Raw genomic sequence first — 22,031 nt, forward strand, 5'->3', positions numbered from 1 at the left:
ATTTAGTGTTAAACCAATTAAATGCATGAATTATACATTGTTACTAAATTTTATGCTGCTGTAAATTATTTAATGTGATTGGTCTAATGTCCAAACCATTCTAGTCCTGCTGTTTGGGGTCATCTGAAGCATTAGAAGTGCTGTGTATAAGATGATACAGATTGGTTTTTTAAACTGCCTCTATATAATCAATATTCTCCATCAGAAGGATTGTAATCTAGCTTGCACAGCATGGAAAATAGAGGCAGGTGTCGTGGATCACAAGCAATCCAGAAAGAAATGAAAGGTGCTGCCAGCAGGGAGACCTAGAAGTAGCTTTTTTTTTTTTTTTTTTTTTTTTTCCCCCAGGCATGTTCTTTTACATATTCAACTGAATTTCTACTGTGGACAACTGTTCCCAGAACATATGCAGGCCAAACTGCACACAAAGGATGCAGGATACTTTTAGCTTCAAGTTCCACTGGAAGCTAAGATATTGAATTGACATGGGAATGGTGAAAATAGCCTCCATTATGCTATCCCATATGATATATTGGGACAGAAGAACTTTTGAAACTACTACTACCTTTTCTGAGACCTTCCCATGCAGCATAATTAAGAAACTAAGCGATGCAAGAGAAGGCATGGCCATATGAAGTCACATTCTTGAACCTTTTTTGGGGTTTTTTTTTTTTTTTTTTTTGTGATTTGGTTGTTTGCAACATATCCCAGTGATACTTCCAAGCAAGTTTTATTTGTGCAGGGAAGACCTGCACATAGCAGATCATGGAGCATTACATGAGTAGGATTGTTGGATTTGGAGTCATAAAATGTGAGTGTGAAGGGTTTGTCATTGCATAGACAAAACATGGGTATAGTAACTCTCTCATTCTCCTCTCTTTCTAATTCTCAGAACATTTCCAGTCCTATGGGAAAGCATTTCCAGAGGGAGCACGTCTCTGCCCTATAGAGACCAAGCAGATTTTCCCTGTTTTCCTTTGTCATCTGTCCTGCTCTTTTTGAAGGTTTATCTATATATAGAAGGGAGCAGACTCAGGGATTTCCATCTTCTGTGAAATTCCAGAATACAAAGGAGGACTTTAGGCCACTTCTGAATCCTCATTGATAACCATTGCCAGTCCAGAAGAGGCACATAAATATTCTCTCCTCACGTGTCTCTTCATCCAATCCTGGAGACAAATCAAGCAAAAAATTGTAAAGATTAATAATATTTCCATTTAATATATTTGGATAAGATATTTTGCTGCCACTTGCTAGAAAGTGGGACTTGATATAAGCATATTGTTATTTTTTTATCCTTTTATGTTTGTTTGATTTTTTTTTTTTAATTTTGTAATGTGCTATTACTTGTTGAAAGAAATAGAAAAGGTCTGCAGTCAGTCTTCACATCAATAAGCCACTCAAGTATTAGCCCATCTATCAGTGGACAGGAAATCACTGAAGCACCAATTGTACAAGTCTGTAAGGTACTGTGAGGTGCAGACTGCACTCATGTGGCTCTGTGACCTGCTGTAAGCAGAGAATAACATATCCCTAATATGTGTGGAAAACCCTCAGGAATGAGAAATGAAGTACCACACTCCAATACTTCAATTCTTAGGAACTGAGTCATCAAAAAACCCTCAAAACTTTAAAACTTTAAGTATGTTACTAGACCCAAAATTAAACAAAATCATTGCTTCTGTACAATGGAGCAAGTCTGTGCCCTTCCCTCTTGTTACAAAGTGCATTTCCTTGCCTGGCTCCATAATGCAGTGAATGATTTGTTTCTCCTCCTCAGGGGTGCTTAATGTTGCTATTGCTCAGTTTTAATTCCTGCAGCCTCAGTTGTTTCATTGGGAACTCAAAATCAGAATCAGGCCTTTAATACCTACCTGGAACCACCTTTCCTGTATTTCATAAGCCAGGAAGAAATTATGTTATATGAAAACACCTTTTGTTCCTACTGGATATTAGGTTGGTACATGAAACTTTTGTTGTGGGAATTATGTAGTTGCTAACCAAGTAGTGTTGTTAAATATTGCCTTGTCTTAATATAAGAGGATAAATCAAAGAGTTTCAAATTGCCATCATACCAAAAATCAGGTTAAAATCTCACAGATAAAAGGTTTTTCAGTCTAAAGGCTTGTTTAATGCTTTATTCTTGTATTGAGTTGCTACCTAGAAGGTCTGCTAAGTGATAAGACAAGAGGAAATGGCTTCAAGTTGTGTCAGGGGAGGTTTGTATTGGATTTTAGGGAAAATTCCTTCACTGAAAGGGTGATCAAGCATTGGAACAGGCTGCCTAGGAGAGTAGTGGAATCACAGTCCACAGAAGTGTTCAAAAACATGTAGATGTGATTTTTAGGGACATGGTTTAGTGATGGGCCTGTCAATGGATGATGTTAGTGGTCTTTTCCAAGCTCAGTTATTCTTTGATTCTATGATTTGTGTCAAGCTGTGTAGAGAAATTTGCCTTTAGGTGCATCCTTCATAGACACTGAACGATATAACTCGGAGCAAAAAAAATTGTGAATAATGGTTCATCAGCTTATGCCAAACGTGGAAACAGAGAAATTCTGGCCAGTGAGATACGGCTCCAAACAAAGCATAAAAGATTATTTGCTCTTCTCTTTGACCACAGCAGAGAGATGGGTAGCTGTACTTAATAAATTGGAGTGGGCCATTTCTGCTTTTATTTGCAAAAAATCCACAAGTACTGGACTAGAAAAGAGTAATTACAAAGCCAGCTTTTAGAAGACCTTCATGATCCTTCCTCTGTGTATTTTCGGTTCTGAGAGAGCACCAAAGGCTAATATGGCTGCAACAGGTTAAAAAATTAAAAGAGGGTATGATAATTAATGCTGATGAACGACATTTTTGTAGGACTTAGATCACATCAACTTAGAGATGGCATTGCAATTTTAGGTGATAAGGGAAACTGAACTGCTGATTTTAGGGCATTTAACATTTTACAGCAGGCTGAACCTGGCACTAAATTCTGGTTTATTGTCTATCTGATATGAATAGACAAAAGTGGGATAAAGAACCAGGCAGTGGTGATGTTGTGTCATTCCTGATCTCCTGCTTTGATTAAAGGTAGGAGTGATGGTTGAAATTAATGATGTTTCCTAAGTGCCTGATATTTTTTTTTGCAAATGAAAAGGCACAGGAAGGTTATATCTGCTTTGTATTTTCAGTCCAATGGATTGCTCTGTTTTCCAGTACTCAAATAAACTGGATTCAGGACACTCCTGGGCACCAGCTCAGGACAGTGTACGCCTCAGCAGCCTCTCCTGTTTCTGTCCCTGCCCTGGGCACAGGGGTGGGATGTGTCAGCTCTGCAAGCAGAGTGGTGGGGATGGCTGAAATAAAATGATCATAGCAAAGTGCAGACAGGAGTAATTTAAAAAATGCCAAACAAACTATGGAGCAATTTACTGGTTATCCTCTCTCTTTACATGTATTTATTTTTTTCCAATTTTTCACCTTTATTTTCCATCATTGTGCATGTTTAAGGACTTGCTGCCCTGAGCTGTGCTTTGGCAGAGATATCCGTGTAGCACAGGCCAAGGGCAAAACATAAACAGCAGCTATATTTACATAGGTGTGTTGATTTTGGTGATAAGCACTTTCACAGACACAGTGACATATTCTCCTTAATAGGAGTGCTCCAACTCACCACGTATCTGGCATTGTCTTGGTTTTTTCAGTTGTTAGCTGCAACTTCCGCTTCCATTTTTATGGTTTTTCAGGCTCACGGGTCTGGTGTGATGGTGAACCTAGTGCTGATTTTTAACCTTCTGTGATGTTTTTTTGCATGAGGTTTCATGGATAGTCTTCAAGTAATGTGTGTTCTTGAGCAAAATACTTATATTAGTCAATGCAACAAGAGGCACTTCAATTTTGCAGTGTTTGCATTCTGCCGTGTCAAGAACTTCCGTTCATTATGCTTCTGACTTGGCAATGGTGTAAGTCATATAGAGAAAACGTGGGAGGAAATTAAAAGCTTATTCAGAAATACTGGAAAATATATTATTTTAAATAATCCTGAATAAGAAATTTGAGAAGTTATCTTAACTAGGCTTTTTGTTTCTCCTTTTTTGGAGACAAGTACATGTTACAGCTGTTTAATCGTAGAAACCTAGAATGACATGTTTTGGAAGGAACTTTGAAGTTCATCTTGTTCCAATCCCCTGCCATGGGCAGGGACACCTTCCACTATTCCAGGTTGCTCTAAGCCCCATCCAACCTGGCCTTGGACACTTCCAGGGACAGGGCAACCACAGCTTCCCTGGAACAAGATGCTGATGAATTGTCATTTTCATTATGTCTTCTCTGTATGCAGCTGTAGGAAATGTAGGCATAGCTCAGGCCAAAATTTGGAAATACTGCTATCTTCTTATTTCTTGAAGAATTAATTCTATGCTTTGTAGAAAATCTATACACTGACTTTAGCAATACTGCACCAAAACTCAGGAAATAAAGTTCTTGGCTAATACCAATCTACTCATTATAGGGTCACTTTTTGGACAAAGCAGCATGTATAAAATGGATTAAAATACTTATAAATTCAATATGAAATTCATGCTGTAGGAGGGCAATACTTGCAGACTGTCATTCTGAGGCAGAAATTATAGTTCTGCTACAAAAGATTTAAGAATGGTAGGGATAAGAGCAATTCACTATCTTAATTTTTTCTAATGAAGAAAGCTAAAAAGCATATTTACTTTTTTGATAGAAACTCTAAATAGCAACAGAAGGGTTTGATTTTGTTTTGTTGCCTTTGTAATCTACTTTTTCTTTTCAAAAAGGCAGAAGATAATTTTTCCCCATCAAACAAAAATAATTGACATATTCTTACTGTTATCAAATGTCATGATTCTGTGAAAGCTCTATTTTTAAATGAGACATTACAGAAAATCTTCTGGTGAATAGTTTTGACAATTCCCAACACTTTGTGAGGAAGGAGTAGATCTGGTCTTCACCATTTGCTGTGCAATTCTCCAAACTAGGCCGGATTCTCAGAAAGAGGATGCTTTTGCTGTGTCTATGGATTTGCATCCACAATAACCTTTCCACTTTTCACCTCTACAACACTCATTATTTCCACACCATGTGTTTAAAAGTCAGCTGTGCATTTAAAAACTGAGGTTTTAGGCTCTTTAGGAACTGTCAAATGCCACTTGAACGTTTATCAGCCAGCTCTCCCCTGTAGCTGGTGCCTGAGCTCTGGCTAAACTCAATCTGCTTCACTACAAGGTTGCTATGCTACTTGCTGGGGCAGATTTGCATCCTCCTGAAGCATTCCAAACACATGGGCCCATTTGTGGGGAAAGTCACTGCAAGGGCTGACCCAGTGAGGCTGCAAATTTTATTAAAGGATGAACCACTTCTTCCTTCCAAGAAGGCTTTTGACCTCCTGAGGTATCTCTGAAAGTGACTGGTTGTGTAGTTTTGCTGCCACAGCCAAAAAAGAATTTTGTTCCTTCAGCTCAGAGGTGTTTCTTTCCCCATAAGTAAGTGATTCACCCACTCCCCAGAAATTGAACTTCTCCTTCCTCATACCTATTGAAACCTCTTCTCCCCATTCTATTAATCAGTTTTCTGATTTCAGATTCTCTTCCTGAATCACCCATCCATCCTCATGATATGGATTTTTCTTGTCATTGGTTGTTCCTCACCCTTTTTCAACCTGCCCCTTCTGTTCCACAGTAACCAAAATAGATATTTCCAAGACGAATTTTGAGTGTGTTCCCTTGTTTCCCTTAGGTTAATGTCTCAAAGTTGTCCTGCCCCTTTACTCCAGGAATGTTCTAAACAACAGTGTCGAAGGGAGGGGAAATTCTGTCTTGCTTTAATGCCTTTTTCTAGCAAATCAACCATAGCAGGTTTCAAAACTAAAATTTATATCCAGATGCTAACTGTTTGCCAAAAGGCAAATTAGCTAATTATATAATGGACATGGAGTGCCACACAAGCAGTTGCACAGGGCTTGGCAGCTCTGCCTTCCAAAGGAAGCGAAACAAATTCCCCTGCAAAACCTGCCCAAACTTGGCCCTGATGCTTCTAATAACAATTTGGAAACACCAACTCATAAATGCAGAAGATAGGATCCTTTTTACGTTTTCTGGCAACATTTTATCTGTTTCCTGATGGTCTTCACCTCTGTTATTAAAAACAAAACAAACAAACAAAAAACCCCCAAATAGCAACAACAACAACAACAACAAAAAACCGCACACAAAAAAATAAACAAAACAAACAAACAAAAAAAGCCCCCAAACCCAAAAAGAACAAAAATAAGCAAACAAACCACAGAGGCAGGGCAGAGTGTGAGGATTACCAAATGCTCCTTGCAAATGCAAATATCATGCTGTTCCATTTGTGGAGCTCATATTCAGGGTGCCATCTACTGGCATATAGGGCTGGTACGCTGTCAGGAGCTTGGACAGCAAAGGATTCCTACCTGAAAATCCTAAGGACACAACTTTTGTGCCTTCCATATTATGCCAGACCTTCTTCATATTCTGCAGGATCACAGTCTGTTTTACACTAAGACAAATCTGATGGTGGAAATGTTCCATTTTGGGTTTTGTTGTTGTTTTCTTTTATAGTAGTTCCTGTAATTTTAGTGTCTTGGAAAGCCTCCCTGTAATACTCTGTTGTATGCAAATTAGTTCAATTTTCAGGAAAATTAACCAAGATTCAATGAGATTAGAATCAAGTTTCAGAAGTCTTTGCAGCCTTGCCATTTACTGACTGTGCTCCTACTTGTGATCCAGGGCATGACTTTGTCACACTATTAAACTTTTTTGTGGCACGTCGTGTACTGACAACACCAGACAGACACTACCTAATTAAAACTCATAATGCTCCCAAGAAGTGATATGTCAGAGTTTTATAGGTGGGAGATTTCAGAAGAAAATCTGAGTGATGTGCTCCAGCCAAATATTGGATCTGTGACAGAGTTAGTGTTGCTCTTGTCTCTCGAGTCTGATCGGCTCTCCAGCCTGGAGCCTACTAAAAATCTGTTGAGAAGCAATTTTGATTTGATACCAACATGAAATACAAAATGATTTGACTCTCCAAGTTTAGGAGGAGGAAAAAAATAATTTCCTGCTTGGAGCTGCTGCAGTCCTCGCTGCCAAAATGGCAAAGTGTCCCTGTGACATGGATTTGGGTGCTGACTGCTCTGAAGGGTGGTGAGAAGTGTCTTGGTGAGGGAGAACACACAGTGCTGCCCACCAACGATCCATGGAAAGAGTTTTCTCAAGTGCAATACACCAGCTCTGCAGCAGTCATAGGCAGGCATGCTCCTAAATAACAGAAAACAGCTTTAATGTAATTTCCATAACCTGAGGTTCAACTTCTGTGGGGATCCTTGAGTAGCTGAGTCAATGCAGGAAACAGCCAACGGGCACAAACTTTGTTTTTGGTACAATTAAATTCAGTGTTTCTATCATGGCACATCATGTTGAGTGAGTCATGGGCTAATATTAAAGCACTTCCTTCTCTTTTCTTGTCGAGAATGCTGCCATGAATGCATATAAATTTCCTGGAAGTCCCAGCCCACACTGGGGGTTAGGATATATGTGATCTTTAAGGTCCTTTCTAATCCCCAGAATAGGCTGTGGTTCTATGAAAAGCCTTCTGGATGTGGTCTGGGGTAACCACCTCTAGGTGGTCCTACTTGAGCAGGTTGGACCCCATGACCTACCAAGGTCTCTTCCACCCTCAGCCATTCTTCCTGCATGACCTGTTGCTATGATCCTCTACATTTAGGGCAATTTCTTGTGAGGAATGGTTTTATCAGCACCAAGAGAGGCTGAAGCTGTGGGAGCTGTGTCCTCCCACCTGCAGAGGCTGTGGTCCTGCCCAGAGATGTGCAGCAGAGCTCCCCATCTCCCTCTCCCACCGTCACACCAGGACAATGTGTTCTCTTCTCTGAGGTCTTAATAGTAATGAACTTTCCTGAAATCGAGGAATTTAATCTTTCAGGGCCTTCAGAAGTTGCAGGGAAGTTGCTAGAAATAGCCGTGCTCTCCAACCCATTTGGAAAACACTGATTTTTCAACAGTTTGTACTATAACTGCACTTAAGTGAATTTCCATTTCCCTGGCTCCATAGTTAGGAAACCAGCTATTTCAGCTTGTTTAGTATCTCTTCCTTACGCATTTTCTCATATGGTTACACAGCAATAAAAAGAGCCAGTTTTCTTGTGACTCTCAGATTACTGCACCCACGAGCTATGTGTAGTAGTACGAGGGTGAGCAAAGGGGGAGGAAAACAGAGCAAGTGTTGTACATTACTGTCTTGGTGTTTTCTACAGGAAATGGAAAACAACTTTTGTGTACAAATAATGTTTTGGGACTTTGAATAACTAGAAGGGAGTCTGTTGAGTTGTTCTGACACCAAAATGGGAGCTTGAACAGCAGCACTGTGATCACTCTAGGTCCACTCCCCATCCAAGGGCTTGAGAGCTCAGCCATTTCTCAATTTCAGATTTTAAAAATGGATGGAGAAACAAAAATCTCATCCATCCTGTTGGTAGAATTGTAAAAATTAAGAGCTATTTTATTAGCTCCAGGTTTGGCTCTAGAACACTAGCAGGGTTGCAGCGTGGCCCTGCGGTGCACTTGTAGCTTGCCCGTGTGGGACTGTGGAGGTAAGATATGTTAATTGGCTTCACAGCATGTCCTTTCCCTTTGCAAGATTTAAAATGTGTCCTGTGAGCAGGGCCAAAGACAAAGTGGAGTGGCTGCCAGCTGGATGTGGCAGAGGCTTGCAGGGAGATTACACCATGGAGGAGAATGGCTTTTGAGATAAGGATAATCTTTTACATAAACTAACTCTTCCAAGGCATTTTGGATGGGTGAGCGATAAGGACAATAATGAAACTACAGGTTGACACAGCTGATAGTTATCCTGGTGTTCAAAGATGATCAAGATCTTGCCAGCAAGATAACTCACTTTCTTCTCCCGCCTGCAGTGACACAGACCTGGCATTGATAGTTTTTTTGTATGAAAAGTCCCTGGATTAATGCTCTTATTTTACATTCTTCAGGTCAACCCAGCAACCATGGAAAGGTCTTCAGCTTCTGATACAGCCTCTGAAAAGTCTAATCCTTCCCACCATAGCACGGGGGCTGTTCAAATGAGGATCAAAAATACCAACAGTCACCATGACAGGCTGAGCCAAAGCAAATCTATGATTCTCTCTGAGAATGTGAAAGTCACCGAGCCTGTAAGTAAAACACTCCTAATATTTTCTGAGTCTTCCAAATTTTTAAAGTCTATGGAATTATTTTATGTATCTTAAGACACTGGTTCCAATATCATCCTTTGAAAAGAGGGATTTAAATTCACTAATACATTTTTAAGAGTATCTCTAAGCATTGAAATGCCTAGAATTGGAATTTTCCTTCTTGAAATACTGAATTTGTCTTTGGTGGCCATGATTCTAACATCTACTCAGCATTTCAGCTCTCAGTTGTAACAGTAAGGCTTAAGTAAGTGGAGGATAACACTTCTGGTTTCAGACACATGTCAGTTTCTGAAAAGGCAAATTTCAAAAGCAGACAGAAGAAAACAAATGGAAATTTCAAACTGCAAATAAAGAGCAACTTTGTAGCAAAAATAAGTCTTAGTATAAGCCTAAATGCATTGTCCAAAATTCAGACACTGAACTTATGCTATTATTTTGACAGTTAACAGAAGCAAGGGAGTTGAGTCTTTTTTTTATCCATTAGCATATTTTTTTCATTAAATAGTTAGTGATGAACTCTACTGCCAGTTGCATCTCCCTGCCCCTGTACTCCTTGTGAGCTGCTAAACAAACTGATTGGTATGAGTCTCCCCTGGTTAATTTTCTTCCGTAATGGTGGCAACTTGCAGCTGAGGCCATATGATGTTACAAAATTATTTATGCAATGTTAGCCACTTTTTGGACACCAGATCCATTTTGTTCTCAGAGAAAGCAAATGAGGGGGAAAACTCTGTTAGCTGGGGACAGAGTCCCAGATATCAGCCACTTCTCACAACCACGCCAACCATTATTTTTTTGCTGTTGTTGTAATGGATTCCTATGAAATATTCAGCTTTTTGACAAGGTTGTTAAATGGAGGAAATCCACAAGACCTTCAGTATTCCCTTTCCTTTTTACTCAAAATTAAACCTCAAAATTTAGACTTATTTAGAAATATGTTATTCTAGAGTGAAAAATCTGTTTAGCTCTTAGCAGCTGATAAGATACTCATTTGCCACTTATTTAAATTTTATTCTTTGCCTCAGACACACTGCACGTGTTTCCCTCTTTTGTCTGACTTGCAATACTCCTCGACCAAAAAACTTGGAACACTGCTTAGAATAATTTACTGGGAATACTGTAATGTAATACCAGGAAGAACTGTACCTTTGAAAAAGTTTAAAAGTTAAGTATATTTAATGGTGCCTAACATTTTATTGGCTGTGTTTAACAAAAGGCACTAGGCTGCAGTTGTTTTTGACAAGCATGAAAACATCACAGCATGAGACTGCAAAAGGAATTATGTAGAGAAATTACAAGTGATCCATCTCTCAATGAATTATCCACCTCAATAGCCTGCAGAACTCAGCTACCAATTAACACCTACTTTATTACATGTTGGGATGTACTTAATAACTTTCATGTGTTTATGCACTATTACCTTGACTGATGCCTCTTGTACAATTAGGCATAATTGGCATATCAATATGCAAAAGTTAAAAGGATTAACCCTCTTAAAACTAATGAGCATTTCTGTATCCAGCTGCTAAATGAGACAAAATTAGCATTTTTCACTTTTGGGCAGGATTTTATCATGCAGTTTCTCATTGTTGATATTACCTTGTTACATAACTTTAGTTTGGGGGATAGTATGCTGGACTGTTACAGAGCAAAGGCTCTAAAAAGTTAAATTAGACCTAAATATTCACTGCCATATCCCAACAACCACACCAGGTGCAATATATGTTCATTGGCTGGGAGCTGGGAAGTTGCTTTGTGTTACATTTGTTTAGTAGCTAATTACATAAAAGCAGAATTTTACCGAGTATATGTCATTTTACCAAGCAAACTTGGCTCCGACATAATAGATTGAAAGCTTGCCATGCTACTAATTTCCTTTCTGTTTCAATTCTTTTCATCTCTTTTTGCCATGCAGAATTTTCTGACTAGATATTGACAGGCTGAAAGTGTTGGGGCGTATTTACTTAAATAAGCCTCTTAAAGTTGTTTGCTAATGCCCAGAGTAAGAGCAAAATTCCTAAGGATCCAAATGCTTTCAACTGTGGGCTTTAAATGCAGTGAGTTAAAGGAACAGTGAAATACTAATTGTGTGAATCAGCCGTGTGCTGACATATCTGGGCATGTGACTTGTGAAGGATTTGGGGGAAAGTAATGCAGGGGAGTATCTTCTATCCTTCCAAGAGTCTTGAAAAAGAAGGGTCCAACTGACACACACATGTAGCTGCATATATATAAATTTAATAATATTGTTTTAAAAATAAGGACACTCTTCCCATTGCACTTTTCTACACAGTCTTCAACTTTGCATTTACACAGACCCTTGCTAAAAGACACATATTACTAGAATATTAATCAAAGCTAATTATTTTGTGCTTGGAGAAAAAAAGGATTTATCCTCATCTTTCCATTTTGAAATTTTCTGTTTTCACGGTCTGCCTCTGTTTAGATGATGGATATAACCCATGAGGCACCCATTGATTATGTTTATTTTCTATTTTGCATTGACTGAATATTTTTGTCCGATTATTGGAGAGATTTTTCTTTTATAAACCTAGAAGCAGCTGAATAAAGGTTTTCATACTGCCCTTTTGCTGTCCATGTTTGGTGTGTGCAATATACTCTGTTCTATTAATAAATGGGTCAAATCCTTTTTACTCAATTTACGCAAAAGTTACTGACTTTACTGGATTAGGGCAATCAGCTTTTGGCATGTTTTGAACAATCAGTAGAAACATAGATTTCTGAAACTTATTTGGAAAGAGGAAATGCCCACTCTGGACGGTAAAGGGTGCAAACCAGGCACAAAGGTAGAACGATGAGTGGTGATTGATAGAGGAGAAAAATGCCTAATTTTCTCTGAGGGATTTGCTGCATTCTGAAGCATGTGCCGTGGTGCTTGTAAACACACCTGGGGCTATACTTTTGAAGGTGGACAGATTATTTTCCGTGGTGTGACAGGGAAGGATGTGCATCATACATCAGTAGGGCCATATGCACGTGTGCATTTTATAGTGCTGCAGATGCAAATGTGGAGGCAGGAGCTAAACATGCAAGAGACTATTGGGGGTTTATGTTATTTATTTCAATGGAAATGCCTGAGCTTTGTGCAAAGGTTGGAATTGATATTAATGTAGAGTCTGAAGAGCACAAATCATGAAGCTGGACACAGACTGTGGCAAGTGAGGGCTCTTTCTGTGCTTAATGGGAGCGTCTGAACTAGCAATATAAATTAATATTTGCTATTTTCATCTCTTAAACCCCAGGGAAGTGCATTTTGCTTCATTCAGAACGACTTCAAACAATGAAATGTCTTTTTTATTGGTGTCTATATTAAGAATTAGAACCTATTTAGACATTCCAAAATGTTAATGTATTAGAGCTTTCTCTGATTAGGTTAAACAAACTGGTAGGTTTATTTATCTCCCTAATATTTATTTATCTTCACTATCAGAGAAATGGGAAGCAATCTTCTTTTGTTTCTTACTCCTGTGATCATAGAACACTTGCCAAAGTTATGGCTAGCCAAAAAGACAGAAATAAATTTGCTAAAAATATAAACCTTCTGTTTAGCAGAGTTTTTGAGCCATATTTTGAAATTGCAGGGCTTGTACATGTTTACTTCAAATCAAGCTTATAGTCAAGTTTGAGGCTTTGTTTGTATAGATTGTCCTGAAGTAGATCCTGATATTTAATTAAAATGACACTAAATCACATTGAATTGATAAGACTTGGCATCTCAAACAAAGGTAATTGCCCGTATTGGTTTTGTACAAAAATAGAGCTGCTTGGAAAATGTGCAGCCAACACAGACTGTCAACTCCATTTATAGATCAATATGTGAAAACCATTGATCAGGCAGGCATGTGTAACAGTAACACTTTGCATTTATTTGTTGTTTTTATACCATGTTAAGGCTTACAGGATTATCGGCTTCCAAAATATTTTGACTTCCTCGTAAATATGTTATCTGTTTAATGTTAATTACAAGACAGTCTCCAGCCCTCTTTTAGAGTATTTTCTGTTTCATTGCTATGGGTAGTTTTAGCTTAAAAAGGGATTATTTCAATCTCTGCGTGATCATCAGAGCTTCTTTTATAGTATAGTTTATTTAGGGAAAGTTTTTGAGGATAGTTCTTTTTTTGTTCTTCCCCCAGTTTACTCTTTTTCTTGGAGGAGAAAGCAGCAAACCTTCTCCTGATGTAGTTTTGAAAAATATCCTCTTTACTGTGATCTAATAGTGACTGTCCAGGCTTTATTGTCTGCAAATTTTATCATCATACACTGATCTGTTACAGATGCAACCACGTTTGCCTCTATAAAAGAAAAATGCTGTGTTCCCTTCAAGGTGTACACAAATCATGTAATAGCACTGGGACAGATAAAGAAAAATATATGAGCTTCCCATGACAAGGGTGGGAATTGTTAATAAATGCAAGCTTACACTTTGTTTGCTCCAAGTATTTCAGGGTAGGTATGAAAGCAGTGGGTCCACAAACACAGTCCAGTTTCACTTTTTGAACATGAAAATTGCTAAAAGAAAACAAATCTGTTTAGTGAGGTTAGTCATTCTCCTTTCCAGGCCAGGAAAATGAGAAATGAAGTGTGTCATATGTCCCCTTACTGTATTCTGACTGGTTTTGTGCTTTGAAAATGTAGATCTGCTCTCTGCTGAGTGTCGTGCTCACAGACTGTCTCCTTCAGCCCTTGGCTCCAGTTTTTCATCATTTCAGTGCCTGTGTCCCTTGCTCCCTACCTGAGGAGCTGCTCTGGCTCTGGGGCAGAGGCCCTCAGCCTGCACAGATGTGCCCCTATGTGCTCATGTGTGTTCTCCATACCATAAACTCCTCTGACTTAAAGGCTGAAAGTAGAATATTAATGCAGGAGCCTATTTTAGGGCTCATCTTATCTCCAGTAAGTGACTTTTCTCAGGTTTCCCTTCCAACCTTTTTACAGGACCAGTATTTTGTGTACAGGTCTGTTTTCAGGCTCAGTACAAGCCTTTTGCTTCTGTGAATAATATTTTTTTTATTTCCATTTTCTTAAATATGCCCTCTGAGAATGTATTCTTTACTGTATATTTACATCATAGCACTTCGGCCAAAACAGTCCTGGCTAAAAAGGAAGAAGTTAATTTTATTGTTCAATTCTCTATTTATTTCTCCTCCCCACAGTTTCAACTGTACCATTTCATCTGCGTAGCTTGACAGGCAGCATCGTAATGAGAACACAGGAAAAGGAAATAAACAGCACCTATTTCTTCTTGAAAGCGAGGATAAATTCATTTCAGCTCTATTAAGGGAGTGGTGAATGTAACTGGTTTGGCTTCCTTGTTAAGCCAAACTGAAATTCAGACAAGATATTATATGAGTCAGAATTGCTGATTTTGACTTTTACTCTGTGTGACAGAAGGGTAGAAAAAAGGTTCAAAAACCTCCATTTTTTTTCCTTTTTTTTTTCTAATCTTACATTAACTCACGCTGTGAAAATCTTTACTCTATTTACCAAGCACAAATTAGTCTTGCCAAAGGTTCTGAAAGTTTACTACTTCAGCTTAGATCCTAAAACTTCAAAGAGAGCTGCAACTCCACAAATTAGTGTATGTGCTCTGCCATGGCTATTTTCACTTGAACTTAGCTAAATTCGTTTATAATTTAGTGCTGATTGAACGCTGCCATAAACGTACACAAGACACATTTTTTAAAGTTAGTCCTCTGATTACTAATTTGAATAAAAAACTCTAACCTTGTTAGCATCTGGACTTATTTTCATAATAACAACCCCTTCAGAACCTACAAAGTAATGAATAATTGACAACAAATGAAATGTTTTGATAGTTGTCGGCACAAAGCATGTTTAATGTTTTGTGTTGCTTCCTAGCTAATTATGTAGATGACACATTTGTCAGACCTTGACTGCCATTAGAAACGTGTTTCCAGAGGGGAGAAAAACAGGCTATTCATAGAGTAATTAACTAGAATGCTCAATGACCTGTGAGAGATTCAAATGGCTGCCAGTTCAGACATTGTTTTGTTACAGAAGCAGAGGGGTAATTAAAATTCCAAATTACAGTGCTATGATGAAGCATTTGTTTGTTGACAGTATACTCTTACTCTAGTTTGTTAATTCTTTTTAAAATTGCTTCTAATCCATTTTATAGCTTTAGGAGTTCCGTTCTTTGAATTTACTGACAACTAATATTATGGCAAATTGTTCTTCGGCGGAGCTCGGCGGGCTTGGCAGTTCCATGGGAGCACAAGGTGGGTGGGATGGAATCGCTGCTCTCCCCCTAAACCGACGCACCATGTGCTGTCACCGAGACGCGGCTAACGCGGCACATCTTGTGAAATGATATGTTCATAATTCTGCGTTAGGGAAGATGTCTGCTTAGGGGAGGAAATGGTTCAGATGAAGTAATAATAATCAGACAAATTGAGGGAAGGTGTCCTAGAACGTTAGGGGAAGAGCTGTGATGTGGCTGGGGTCAGGGGGACCGTGGGTTAGGTGAAGCACTTTGGGAAGCCGAGGTCGGCTCGGTGACGGAGATTTGGAGGACAATCGTCTGCTTAAAGAAATCAAGCACAAAATATGAGGAATGGGGTTGTTTCATAAGAGTCGACTGTATCTTTGCCAGCGCCCTTTGCAGGCAGTAATGGACCTGACAGGGTAAGCTGTCTTTTCTCCTCCAAATGGAGACTCTTTGCAAGTCCAAAGTGTTAAAGTTCTCTAAACAATGAATCAAATGCAAGCCCGAGCGAAATATTTATTTACTTTGCCAAAAGTGAGACTCTGGTTTTGTTAAGGAGATGTGACAGAAGTAACATGGTGTTTGATGCAGGAGAGCTGACAGCGGCATGGAGTGAGCGCTGATTATCCCGAAGACACTGTCAGCCGGGATTGATTTCCACTTTCTCCGTTTATGTAACGGTTCCTGTAATACAGCTGACCCCAAATCACGTTACCTTGTCATTTCTCTGCATGGATCAAGAAGAGATGAGCTGAAAATAGCTAGGCACTGACCTTGAACTTGGCGGAGAAGCGAGAAGTGACAGCGGGGGATGCTCCGCGGGCGGCTGCTCTGCGGCCGCGGCAGCACCAGGGGGCAGAGCAGCACCAGGGATCGCAGCTGGAGCGGCCATCCCACGGACCCGCACCCCGCCACAAACTCCTTCCCCCCCACCACCACCGCCACCACCACTCTTTTCCTTCCCCTTTTTATTTTTTCCCCCTCTTCAAATACAGGGGAGATGTTAGCTAGAAGAGCTGTTGGCTCTAAAACTTTGGCGTTCCCATCATCCGCCGCTTGAAAATGGAATTATTTGAAGGGATGTTCAATATTAAAATATCTCCGAACTGAATCACAGTTGGAAAGTTTTGCCTCCTCTCTATGAATAACGCCCCCCCCCCCCCCCCCAGGTTGTTTTCCTAACATCTTGTGAAAAAAAATGTAACATTTGCTTTATCATTAATAGAGTTTTCTACAGTTTGGGTGGTTTATGAGAAGATCAATGCATTCCTCAAAGTCTATGAATCCGTTTGAGTTTCATAGAAAGCTTGGTGTAGATATGCATAAACATATTTTTAAGCTGATAGGATATCTGAAAAAGGGTAAAAAAAACCTAAAGAGTTTTTTTTTTTTCTTTTCAGATGAGACACCTCTATTTTGTAATGCATGTCTTAAGGGGGAAAAATGAAAACTTGGTTATGAAAATATTATTTAGTTTACCCTCTAAAACCCATGCTTGACTTCGTTTGTTCTATATTTTCTTTTAATCTCTTAACAGCCCTTTTAGTGTCTGATGCTGGCAGGAGCTGTGGAGACATGAGGTGGCAGTGCTGGTTCTTCTCAAGGGTCTGGGGCTTTGTGGTGTCACTGCTTAGGGCAGGACCAGGAACCCTGAGCTCACCCTTTAAAATATTTGGCTAGAGTTCCCACTCTCATTTGTTAACACTGAGACACTGATAGGTAAGATAAAATAGATAGAGAAACACTCAAAAAACTATCTTCCAAGGTAGGGTTGGTAGTTCTTTGCAGAACACAGGGAAAGACGAGGTGTAAATAGGAGTTTCTTAATTAGTAATTATTGATTTTATCATTTATAGAACAGTGGAAATTCATGCCAGTGCCAATTTTTGTCCACATCATGTAAAATGTGATGTCTTGTTTAAGAGCAGCGAGCAGGCACAGACTGAGGTTGTAATTTCTCACTGATAACTGGGGACGGGGCTGTGGAACCAACAGGACCTCAGCAGGAAGAAGGAGTAAGAGACAGCCCTCTGCGTTCTTTCCATCAGAAATGTGTGAATATGGTGAAATGAGGTGAGCTCTAAGAACTCTAAATGTTTCTTTCCTTCACGCTACCTTGTTCAAACCCAAAGAGCCATCATGGAGTTGAATCAAGAGTTTGTTAACTCAAAACTTGCTTACTCCAAAACTGCAGAGTGTAGCCTTTGAGCTGTCCTAGTAAGGCAGTGCAGCAGACTAAGAAAATTTGGACATAAGGTTTGAACTAACCAGAACCCTCCAAATAATATTACTTTCTCTACTTTAACATCTGATTCAAATTTCAGTGATCCCAGTGCTTTTGCATTACCATCATTTCAGAGTCCATACCTTATATCCACGTGTTTTTTGCCAGTAGGAAAAATTTATTTAATAAAATCTCTGCTGATTCTACTCCTCAGGCTTCTAATTTTAAATTGTTTAACTCTTGTGAGAAGTGTAATGGAAATATACAGACATGTTAATGACACCAAAGTTGCCATCATGATGCTAAACAGACCAACACACCAAAGTTTAATCATTTTGATTCAGGAATGAGATAGCAACATGCCATGATGTTAGCAAGATAATTTTATATACATAATTTCATTTCGCTTCCAAGATAGCATTCAGTTGTATTTATTTTTTGCAACCATGTGGAGAAGGACCTGCACTGGAATTTGTCATGTTTCCCTTGTCCCAGCCTGGACTTTTGCCTGCCAAAAATATTTTTTTTTAGTCCTTTTTTTTCTGTTTCTCTACCTGTGAAGCAGGACTGTGGAGAATGTACATTCCTTTTCCACACATTAAAGAGGCTGCCTCAAAGCTGGTTCAACTGTTATGTTTCAATCATGCTCTTTATGTAGATAATTCCATTCTCATCATATTAACTCTATTAATTAAAACAGAATTATTCCACAATTATGCTAGTGTAACTGAGAGGAGAACTTGGCCCCAGGTCCTGTACATTTTCCTTATCTGTATTCTCTATGGTTAACTGTTTCACTATTTTTCATCCAAAAAAGCCTTATTTTGGCTTCATCATTAATCAGTTCTCTTCCCTTGATTCTATACCCCTGTGCTCTCAGTGGCATTAGGTTTCTCTGAGGGTCTTTGTGTTCCATACTGTATATTTCAAAAAGTATGCTTAAAAAGTGTTGTTTAAAGGAGTCTCTCTGGAAATCTGTGTCAGTGCAAGCTGTGACAGGGAACATAAGATGTGGAATTATATTCCTTTTACACTATCATTATTAAATACTGTGTTACAGTTGAATTGTGGCATCTAACACATTTCCTTTCAAAAATGCTGTCAGATTTGAAATATGTAGGTACTGAAACTGAGATTATATCAAACCTCCCATAGCTAGTCTTGGGCACCTGACCTGCATAGCTTCCCACAGGGGAAAAGTAAGCTCCATTTCTTTAAATTTCCAATGAGAAGGGACATGTGTCTCCTTGCATTGAGCTCCATGATATCACATCATGTGGCACCGAGTGACCCAATGCAACGTGACGGGAGAGGTAAAGAACCAGGATGGTTTTTGTTTGTTTTTATTACTGCAGTGAAATATTTGCAGTACCAATGAGATGAAATGGGGATCAAATTATTGTGTGCATGCCCCAAATACATGTGCTATTGCACTGTGTATGCACACACTTAATAAATGTTGTTTAATGCACTGAGAAGGGGTTTTAAAACAGACAAGAGAATCCCTGTTAGGCAACGTGCCTATTCTTAGACTAATAGTTGAGAGCAGCATTTTCCTGCCCTAAATCAGATCAAATTGTCTTTGAAGTCAACCTTTGGTTTTTGGTTTTGTGGTGTTTTTTTTTTTTTAAATTTTTTTTTTTTTTTTTTTGGATCTGATCCTGTCAAGTTAACACGGCAATATTTTATTTTCTGTTTGATTTCCTGGTTGGTGAGATTCATAGCCTTAATAGAAATAGGTCTTTATCATCCATAATTTTGTAGTTGAAAGTGTGCCTTCATAGACACACAGCCATGGCACAGCTAGATTGAAACTTCCCCCTTCAAATGGACCAGAACCAAACACCTTGAGAGGAAGAAAGAGCTTGATCTCTCAATATAAAGCCTATTAAAAAAAACAAAAATCTGTTTTTTTTTTTTTTTTTACTTACATGTCATAGACCAATGCAACTAGGTTACATTTGACATTTTAGGAAAGTACTGGATATGTCCAAACTTTAGAAGCAGTTACATCTTACTTTTTGTGATTATTGACTCTCTGAGCTTTCATGTACTCTGTCACTTGAAGTAAAAAGTGGTGCTGAAGACTACAGCCAAAACCCAAGTAGAGTAAAAAATGTGCTTTCCTTTCTAATCTCTAGATCTTCCCCCACTTTTGGAATCAAATTTGAAAGAATGCGAAATCCCCATCCTATTTTCCCTTACTTCCCTCCCCTGCCCCAGAGCTCTGTAAGAAAGATTGTTCTCCTGGATACTTCATCCGTGGCCAGGACTGGAAGTGCTGCAGCTGTGATGAGAGAATCTGTTCTCATGACACCTCTAGCCCCAAGGCAGGTAGAAAATCCAGACAAGCATCCAAACTTTTGTTTGTTTATTTGGACCAAACCTGGATTTTGGACCAACTGAGCTTCCCATCAGTGATTCTGTCATCCTTAAGAGCTCATTCTTCTTGATTGTGGTCCTGAAGTCAGACTCTTGCTTTATAACCTCATTACACAAAACTCCCAAATGTTTAAAAATTAAAATGCCAGGTGCCAACTCTTTCCAGTAGTTGGCTACTTTAACTTTGAGCTTTCCATTTTTTATCAGCAAATGATAAACTGAAAATTCAGTGTTCCCAGTTTAGATCTTTCTCAAAATTAAAGTGTAAATCTAAAGTAGCCACCTGTAAGCACTAAAACCTGAAGACATTTGGACACATGTTGAACAAATTGTTTAAAGAACTGCCAATTTGTTGTATCAGGTTTTAAGAATAACTTTGCAGGGAAGATCAAAAATTTGTGGTTTAACTTTTTCAGGCCTGATTTTCTTTCCTTGTTTTTATTTATTTATTTACTTATTTATTTCACCCCTCCCCCCCCCACCCGTCCTCCCCGTCCCCCCTTGGAGCTGGGGAGAGTTTTGAATTTTGTTTTTTTTAATTGTATTTTAATCAAGAAATTGGAGAGGTGGGAAAAGAAATAACATGGCTGTAGATAAACTGTTGCAGAAGACTAAGGCTGACTCCACCATGAAAATCTCAAAAACCTGGAAAAGGTTGGGGCAGTGGGGCCCAATGTAAAAAACATGGAGCAAGTAGGGAGCAGAGGGATTTGTGGACAGGTGGGCAGGAAGAAATGGGGTGGGAAAGGTAGATTTGCTGGGCGGACCTGTGAACTGTGGCTGGAGGAAGGGTTGTGCTCCTGGTCTCTTGTGCTGTTGCTTTGTTGGCAGCCAGGGGAAAAGCTCCTCATCACTTTTGGGGTATAGCTGACTGCACATCCAGGTACTTTTGGTTTTTTATGTATGGTGGTTTGCAGAAAACCTTTAGTTGCACTGAATTTGCTGAAATTCCTAATCCTCCAGTTTTGTGGGTCATATTTTTGTTGGTACAAACAAGAGAGACATCCTAGAGCACTCTGAGCACATGAAACCCTAGTTGCTTAAAAATGCCCATCCCTTTCCCAGAATCTTTTTTGGTTTATTTATTTCACTTCATGTAAATTCTTTCATGTTTTTATGACAGATGAGCCTGATTACATGAAAGTTTACCTTTCAAATACTTCCCATTTATCACACAGTTCTCTTACCTAGAAAATCCCAATGCAACCACTGGTAATGTTCGATAAGATTTGTACCTGGTAGATGCTAAATTACATTAATGCATAAAGCCTGCAATGCCAGGCTCCCTATTGTTACAGTTATTAAAGCTGTAACTGAAATGATATCTTTCATATTGATCTTCAGCTAGCAGCTCTTATCCAGAAGCTTTGTTTCACATTAAAGACACTAATGATTGTCTCCACAAAATGAGCGGCTTAATAGTTAGGGAAAGTTAAATGGAAAAAACCCAACTTTGATAGCCACCTTTGATAGCTCTTTGCTCCAACATCTCTCATGGCCACAAAGTGCAAGCCAAGCATTAATAGACCTTTTAATAAAATGACTTGAAAGGAATCAATGGTATTTTTCACAAAGTCTAATTTCCAGCAAGTTATTTAAATGTTTGTATTCCTTCTGGACAGATCATGTCCTTCTGTAGCTGCCAGTTTTTCCTGGAATTTCTCAGGCTGTCTTCTTAAGGTTTTTAATTTTTATTTTGAGGGGTCTGGTTTTGATTTACTGCTTTATTGAAATTTTGTAAAAAAATTGAGTAAATAGAAATCTCATACTCTTCCAAGGCTGGCGAAATTTCCTGTAGACATAAAGACAACAACCAAGTGTTTGTAGGGTGGAGGGTGAAGTCTCGTTAGAATTGCACCAAGACAATTTTTGAGTAGGCTCAGGTACCTTGGTTCCTTCATGGCCTATGAGAATTCCATCTCTTTCCTCACCTC

General features: G+C 39.0%; 1 protein-coding gene across 1 annotated transcript in view; it reads left to right on the forward strand.

Moving 5' to 3' along the window:
* The window catches only part of ARHGAP15 (Rho GTPase activating protein 15), a 320,948-nt gene that overhangs the window by 7,931 nt on the left and 290,986 nt on the right, over positions 1-22,031 (forward strand). Inside the window, exon 2 of the mRNA XM_062498346.1 lies at positions 9,047-9,226. Coding sequence (XP_062354330.1) covers positions 9,047-9,226 — 180 coding nt within the window. The remainder of the gene's footprint in view (positions 1-9,046; positions 9,227-22,031) is intronic.

The sequence above is a fragment of the Cinclus cinclus genome, chromosome 9, assembly GCF_963662255.1.
Source record: "Cinclus cinclus chromosome 9, bCinCin1.1, whole genome shotgun sequence".
In the NCBI taxonomy this organism is placed as follows: Eukaryota; Metazoa; Chordata; class Aves; order Passeriformes; family Cinclidae; genus Cinclus; species Cinclus cinclus.